At 35.8% G+C, this 7,931-nt stretch overlaps 1 protein-coding gene across 1 annotated transcript; it reads left to right on the plus strand.

Moving 5' to 3' along the window:
- Nucleotides 1-4,536: 4,536 nt before the first annotated feature.
- Nucleotides 4,537-7,165, plus strand: LOC133321466 (AF4/FMR2 family member lilli-like). Its single transcript, XM_061530556.1, has 3 exons — nucleotides 4,537-4,948; nucleotides 5,659-5,971; nucleotides 6,026-7,165. The coding sequence occupies exons 1-3, from the start codon at nucleotides 4,538-4,540 to the stop codon at nucleotides 7,114-7,116; spliced, it is 1,815 nt and encodes a 604-aa protein (XP_061386540.1). The 5' UTR covers nucleotide 4,537; the 3' UTR covers nucleotides 7,117-7,165.
- The last annotated feature ends 766 nt before the right edge of the window (nucleotides 7,166-7,931 follow it).

Raw genomic sequence — 7,931 nt, forward strand, 5'->3', positions numbered from 1 at the left:
CATTTAAAATTCCAAAAGTGCTCTTCCGCATGCGTTTTTATAGTTTTTTTTTTAACAAATCTTTGAATACAAAAATATTTATTAGGACCCGTGATAGCAGAGAGAGTAAAGCTTTCAAATATTTAAGCCCATATATATAGGCGCTCGAACATATTTTGAATATCGTCCATAATAATAAAGATAATAGGACAAAGAATGGCAGCAAAAAACAAATTGTGACATATTTATAAAAAAAAACAGTTGTATATTTAAAATATAAACATAAAAAAAGGAAATATTTTTATGTCCTTATTATTCTGCTGTTTTTTATGGTGTTTCGTTTTTTTATTGTTAGCAATTTTATGCCACTAGAAATCTGAATTTGTTGTTGGTTTTTTATGGTTCCATTCTACTTTTTATTATTTTGGAAAATGTGCTACAATGGCGTAGTATGGCATAGTTGGGATATTGTCCTGGAGATGTACCAGAACTCTTCAGTGGGTATTTGACAAAGTCAGCAAATTCCAATTAGAATAGTGGTCTCCACATGATTATAACCGATTAAGATAATTTCTAATAGGAAGCAGGTAAAAAAATATTCTGAATAATGAATGAGATCTGAAAATGAATTTTGAGTAATGAATGCGATTCGAAAATAAATTCTGAGTAAGGAATGAGATCTGATTTTATGATTAACTCAACTCAGAAATAATTATTATTATTATTATTTTCTAATATTTATTGAAGAACATTTGAATTGGATCTCCCATTTTTTTCGTTACAGAAAAGGGTATTTTTTTAAATGCAGGAATATTTTCAGACTTTTTTGTATTATTAAATTTATTCAGACTTCCCCTACTACGCCTTTGTATTGTACATTTGTACAACCGAACAAATTACCCTTTACTCCATATGGTCAAATATAGTACCATGGCAATAACAAAAAACAGTGGCGATGTAAAAGCTCAAGAGAAAACAAATAAATGTAACACTGCGAAAAAAACCACGAATCCGGCTTGCAAATAACGAAAAACTCCCTTTTCGCGTAAACAAAATTCACAAATGGAAATTTCACAAAAATTTGCTGATGGTGACCATCTAGAAATGCCATCTATATATTCCATGCAAGTACTGTCCCACTTGTGCTCTTGTTGCATTGCTATGCAGGAGAAAGGATTTTGTAAACAAGAACAGATTTTGCATATTTTCGTTCTTGTTGTTTATTCTTCATAGGGTCAAATATTTGCTTTAAAAATGCAATTCCATTTGTAAAAAAAATGTGAATCATTTTAAAGGTGAATGAAATATGGAGTAAATCGTTTTAAGAGATTATTTTTTTTGAATGTGGAATAATTTAAATCTGATATTATAATTTAACAAGTGAAAAAGAGTAAAGTTCGGCCGGGCCAAACTTTGGATACCTTCCACCATAGATATACTGACAGGTACTAGAAATGAAAATATAGGGAACATACCAAAAAGTGGACCTATACCGATATGTCTAAAAACGGATTATGTAAACCATAATACCAATTTCAGAAAATTTTAATTGATAATTCAAATTCGAAGATGGGAATATCGGTCCACTCTTTCTGGAACCTCCACACAGGGGCTAGATCTAACTGCGGCTATAGTTCATTATCGAACATTACGTTCTAATTTTTTTATATCGCTATCCTCCGCAGGTGAAATGATTTCAACAGGGTCTTAGAACCAAACTCAAAACGTGGAAATCAGATAACCATTTTAATTTAAAAAGGTGGTTATATGAAGACTATCCCAAAAAGGGGACGAATATTAAAAATTTTTGGTAGAGAGATTTGTTACCATATACGACTACAAAATACCAAATATCAGCAAATTCGGTTGAAAAACGCGCTCAAGGATCCCAAAATACCGAAAATCTGAGGGTACCCTTATATGGGAGCTATCCGAAAAAATTGACCTATATTCATAATTTTTTGTTTTCGGTTGAAAAACGCGCTTAAGAACCCCAAAATACCGAAAATTGGAGGGTACCCTTATATGGGAGCTATGCCTAAACGTGGACCCATAAAGTCCATATTCGAACTTGACCTGCCTGCAGACAAAATACGACGAAAAAAAGACGACTATGCAAAATTTTGGCGATCTATCTCAATTCGTTTAGACGCTAGAGTGATTACAACAGACAGACGGACAGACAGAAGGAGATAGGTGTATCGTCATAGAATTTTACGCTGATCAAGAATATATATACTTTATAGGGTCGGAAATGATTATTTCGATCAGTTACAAACGGAAAAACAAAACTAATATACCATCCATACTATGGTGGAGGGTATAAAAAGGCATAATATCATATCAGAGAATATACTGAACATAAGAATCTATCCTGTTGTCATCTGCTAGTTAAAGACCTTCTTTTGACTTTCATATTCCCCAGTTATTAAACACTTACTTTTCTTAGTTCTATAATTTCAAATGCCCTTAACACCATGAACGCTATCGTAATTAGGCTTAAACGGCATTTACATTATCACTTTTTCTCGGGTTAATATATATTTATTTGATATGATGACATATGTAATGGAATTGATAATTTAGATACACTATTAAATAGGATACCTATAGGAAGGAATCTTTCTAATATTCCAAAAAAAACTCCTTACCCTCACCTCCCTATATCCTTTCCAAATATGTATGTCCATGTGTCCGTATTTATTATGGAAATCATTTTTAATATTACCTATCAATCAATAATTTATTCACATCATATACTTTACCCTCTGTTTATTTTTTGTCACAAAATTTATAATCTTCAAAAATTAATCCGATATAGTATGCAAATTACAAAACAAAAAAAATCTGAAATATTTCCATGACAAAATTTCCAAAACGAAAAAATGTCAACAGTACACAACACTTTAAGTAATTTTTCAAACTTCGGCTTCGTCTATGCCAAGAAGTTTTGTTTATTTTTATTATATACAATATTTTATGTAAATTTATTTTTTGTTTATATCATAAAATGATGAAGAAGAAGAAATTCGAACAACTGAACCGTAAGTCAATTAAAAATTTAACACTTTTTCCTCCATGATATTGTTAAGATGTTTACATGAGTGTTTGTGTGTGTGCGTGTCACTGTATTGGCATTTGACACATGCAAAATAAAGATAATGTAGGGAAGAAAAATTGCTTAAAAATTCAAGAACTAAAGATGAGAGGTCATATACATTTGTGACATATTTGTAGTATACGAAGGCGGTATTTAAAATTTTTAGGGAACCAGGATTTTTTTTCGCCTAATGTTTTACAAAAACTTAGAGCTTGGACTGTTGGGTAGAAATATCTACACAAAAATCCTCTGAGTCCTTTCTTAGGGCGGCAACAGCATCAGCTGCTCACCAGCTCAAGGTGTTTATATTATAAATTCTTGAAGGTCTCTATCAATCTCTCCTAAGAACTTGGGCAAGAACATGTCCTTGTGGTGGTATTTTTTCTACATTCATGGCATTAGTCACCCTCCAAATAAATAATAAAACAATGTTAGACAAAAATATGACATTTACACTATTTCAGCAATGATGACAAACCTAAGAAACAAATGTTTTACATATTCTTTGTAATATGACAATCATTTTCTTTTCAAGTTTCTTCTTCTTCTTCGAATTGAGTTGAAAATTTAAATAAAAAACACAACAAAAAATCTCTTGTAAACTATATATTTTTTTAATAACCAACTAAATTGACAAGGCTCAAGAAAATCTGACAAACATGATAAGGAAAATAATAAAGACACAACACACACATACCCATACATATGTACGTACATCATGTATATGTGTTTTCCCATAATGATATACAAAAAGAAAATCCCCAAGAAAACATGGAAAATATAAAACACATTAAGATAAGCATTTTTAAGTGGCTAGCAACAGCAAGAAAAAAACTCCAAACTAATCTTCAGCCTGGGGGTTTCTTTAAAAAAAGGTCTTACATTAAATTATTTGTGTATCTTTCATAAACTAATTTTTCTAATTTAAGTTTTTTTTCTTTCCCTTTTTATTATCTTTGCAGTTTAACATTACAAGTGCACGGAGGTGTATGTGGAACAACACTTGGAACGTAAACAGGAAATCCAACACTTGACACAAACAACACTACCCCCCCTCTACAATACCACAAAAAATGTCAAGTGGTTGTGCATTATAAATCATTGTTTCGAAAAAAAAACATCACAACAAAGTCACAGGCAGCGATACAATCGAACACAACAACAACAACAGCAAAAACATTTTATTTTTTTCCTCGCACTTTGTTTTTACATAATCGAAATCCTGCAGCTGTGTAATACAGCAACTCCTTCAAACTGGCTAACATGGCAATGCATCATAACGCCATGTTAACAAGCGGTGGGCCAAAATTTCAATCGCGACCCTCATCGCCACCTTTTAGCGGATTTACACCACCCTCAGATTATCCTCACAGTCAGGATCAGGTTGCTCCCATACACATGCATGCACAGCAACAGGCCATGCATCAGCAACAACAACAGGCTATGCAACAGCATCACATGCAGCAGCAACAACAACAAATGGCTGCCAATCATTTCCATTCGATGGCTGGACGTCATTCGGGTCGTAATATGACCGCCACGGCTAGCATGAAAAAACGTTCAGCGTCCTCATCCCGCGGTCAACATATGGTCAATTCTAATACCATGACAGGTGGTATGATATCAGCGGTGGGTGCTGGCAGTTTGGGTCACCATCGGGGCGATTTAATATTTCCCGATGAATCGGACACCATTGAATTTTGTATGCCACCACAACCGGGCTCATCGAATGGCATTGGTCATGGCATTAGCAGTGAACTGCTGTTGACACACGGGAAAAATGGCCTGTGTACCGGGGAGGCGTTTGCCGAGCGACGGAGGAGAGGTCACAGTCGGCGCAGTAATCACAAAATGGATGTTGAACATCAGGTAAGCGGAAGAGTTTGGAATACATTTTTTAATTAAAATTTTAGGCGCAGAAGTTTTGATGTGAATAATAAAACATATATATTTAAGATTTTTCTTTTAAGTCCTCGGTCTCTTAAAATTCAAAAATTCTTAAAAATAAAAAGGCACTGTAAAAATATTTATTAAAAATCCACTATTTGATAGAACAAAATATTAAAATATTTTTTAAGACATTCGCCCTTCCATAGTCCTTAAAACATATTTTTAAAATGAAATAAACAATTAGATGGTCCGATATTTTTAAAAAAATCCATATTTCGATAGCCAAATTAGTCCATCTTTTGATAGTCCTTTTAACAAATTGTCCACCCTCCGTAAGTTCTCAAAATTTTTTTTGTATAAATCCTCTTTCGATAGTCCTTTAGAAATATAATATAATAATCCACGCTTTGATGGCCCTTAAAAATATTTTTTTTTTTTATAAAATCCACGCTTTTATGGCCCTTAAAAATATTTTTTATAAAATTTATGCCTTAATGGCCCTTAAAATATTTTTTTATAAAATCCCCATGACAATTAAAGAAAACCTTTGAAACCCCCTTCTTATAATCCCCTTATAAAAATAACAATTTCTTTAAATCTTGCAATTTCATCCCATCTCCAAAAATATACCTCACATATCTTCCCAACACTATTTTAACACGCCCTTCTTTCTCATTATCTCTTTCCAGGTGAAATGGTCACGCAACAATATTGCCGCCACAATGGAACGTTTCGAACCGACCCAACATCATTCGTCCTCCTCCACCTCATCGTTGGAATATGGTTTTGCCGCCAGTGTTGTAACGCCATCGTCAACGCCATCACATCATTCACAACATCAAATTTCACCCGCTCCCTCACAAACATTTCAAGGTGCCACTACTGCTGCCACTGCTCAGTCTCAGTCAACACCCTATAATCATGTCTATTCGTACGCTTACTATGAACCCGGTGCTGTTAAGTGTCATACGAATATACCACCAAAAGAAGATGCAGTGGCTGGTGCTGCGGCCATAATGCCAGCTCCATTAGCGCAAGCGACAGGTGGCGCCACAGCGTCTGGTGCCGTAGCTGGTGCTTGTGCTGCTGGTGGCGCGTCTGCTGGACCCTCAAAAAGCCCTACCCGCAATTCAATTCGTGCCCTCTTGGCAAGAAGTTTTCGTTCGAAACCTAAAAATCCGCCCTCGACATCATCATCGCCCAGCGGTGCGGAAGAACGTCACAATTACACAACACGTTACGGCACAACGGAAAATCTCTATGAAGAGGTCAACGATCAGAAAATACGCAAAGTCCTTTCCGATAATCGTATCGTCAAGTCCAATGTTATCGAAGAGATACGCCGAGTTCAGCACAATCACTTTAGGGTATTGGACGAACTGAATCTGTCGTTGGAGGCATTGATAATGCCCGAAACACCACCCGATGTTAGTCCAAATGTTGAAGTGCCCGAAGCCAGTGCGGTCAGTGCCAATACAGCTGCCGTTCTGGCCACACCCACATCAACAGCCCAGAAACCACGAAGGGGTGGCCTACTGGGCGGTGCCGCATCCACCTCATCGTCCACAGTGTCTTCTTCGCAGCCGCGTACCTTGTCACACGCCAGCCTAGAAAATCTTTCCTCGACTTTTAACTCAATCGAACTGAAAGATCACGCCCATCTGTCGTGTATAAATCCCGAATTCGACGAAGGCGATTTGGATAGCGGCTTCAGCGGCAGTGGCAGCAGTAGCGGTGCCAGTTACAATGAAAGTCTGCGTTACTACAAGTCCGGCCATACACCCAATCACCATCCTCACCATACCATGCACCATCATCAGGTGCAGCTGCATCACCAGCATCAGGCGCAGATGCAGCACCAACAGGCACAACAACAACATCCCACCACTTTACCCCACAACATGCGTAGCTGTCGATCGTCAACAGCATCCGGTTCGTCGACATCCAAAAGTAGCACTTCCGAGGATCAGGGCATAGCAATGATGACCTCATTGGGTAGCTGTGGAACAGCTGTCACCTCGCCAGCATCGCCATTTCACTATAATCGCTGCTGTGCCGAAATACAACGGGCGTCTGGCCGTTCCGCGTCTGATTCCTCAGCGACGGGTGCTAAACCAAAAAAGAACTTTTGGAAAATAAAACCGTGATGCTATAAAAGGGCTTTACGTAGACTCTGTAAACGTTGGAGTATAGTGGTGGTAAGTTAAATTAGCCGCACGTCCGCCATACCCCACTCCCATGCTCCCAACCCAACAACACATAGCCACAAACAGAAACACAACTACATTTAAAAAAACATCTTTCGCTTTCTATCTCTCAGCTCGCTCTAATCTGTCTGTCTCTGTCTATCTACTATCTCTTTCCGTATATTATTATTATATATTATATTGTAATTTAATTTTAAGGCATCTACCGCAAAAAGAAAAAAGTGATGTATTTGTAAAAACAAAACAAAAATTGAAATCGAAATACGAAAGGAAAAAAACAAAAAAACTAAGAACCCTGAAACCCTTAGAAACGCTATTAAATGATGATGATAACATAAAAATAATTATTATTATTAAACTATGAATTAAATGCATTTTTAGTTAAACTAAGCATTCTTGTATTTGTTAATTTAAAACAAACAAAAAATAAGAGAAAAACAAAAACGAAAAAAACAAATGTGAATAATAAATTTATTAAAATTTTGAGTTAAACAAAATTCTTGTTGTTTTTATTTCAAATATTTATTATTTGTCAGCGGGAAGCGGGGGAGGTTATAAACGATTCTTATGTTGGTTGATTTTATGTCTCTCGTTTGCATTTCAATTTTCTTTGAACATATTGGCAAAATTTATTTATGGTTTCGTTTTAAACAAAGATCTAGATGTACCATATTTCAACAGAGGGGAACATAAGTAAGGGTGGTTCACATTATGGGAAGGGTTTTATGGAAAGGGCTTAGATGTTTCACATGGAG

This window comes from Musca vetustissima, unplaced genomic scaffold (genome assembly GCF_032173495.1).
Source record: "Musca vetustissima isolate MV318-11 ecotype Yass unplaced genomic scaffold, APGP_CSIRO_Mvet_v1 utg14445, whole genome shotgun sequence".
Taxonomy (NCBI): Eukaryota; Metazoa; Arthropoda; class Insecta; order Diptera; family Muscidae; genus Musca; species Musca vetustissima.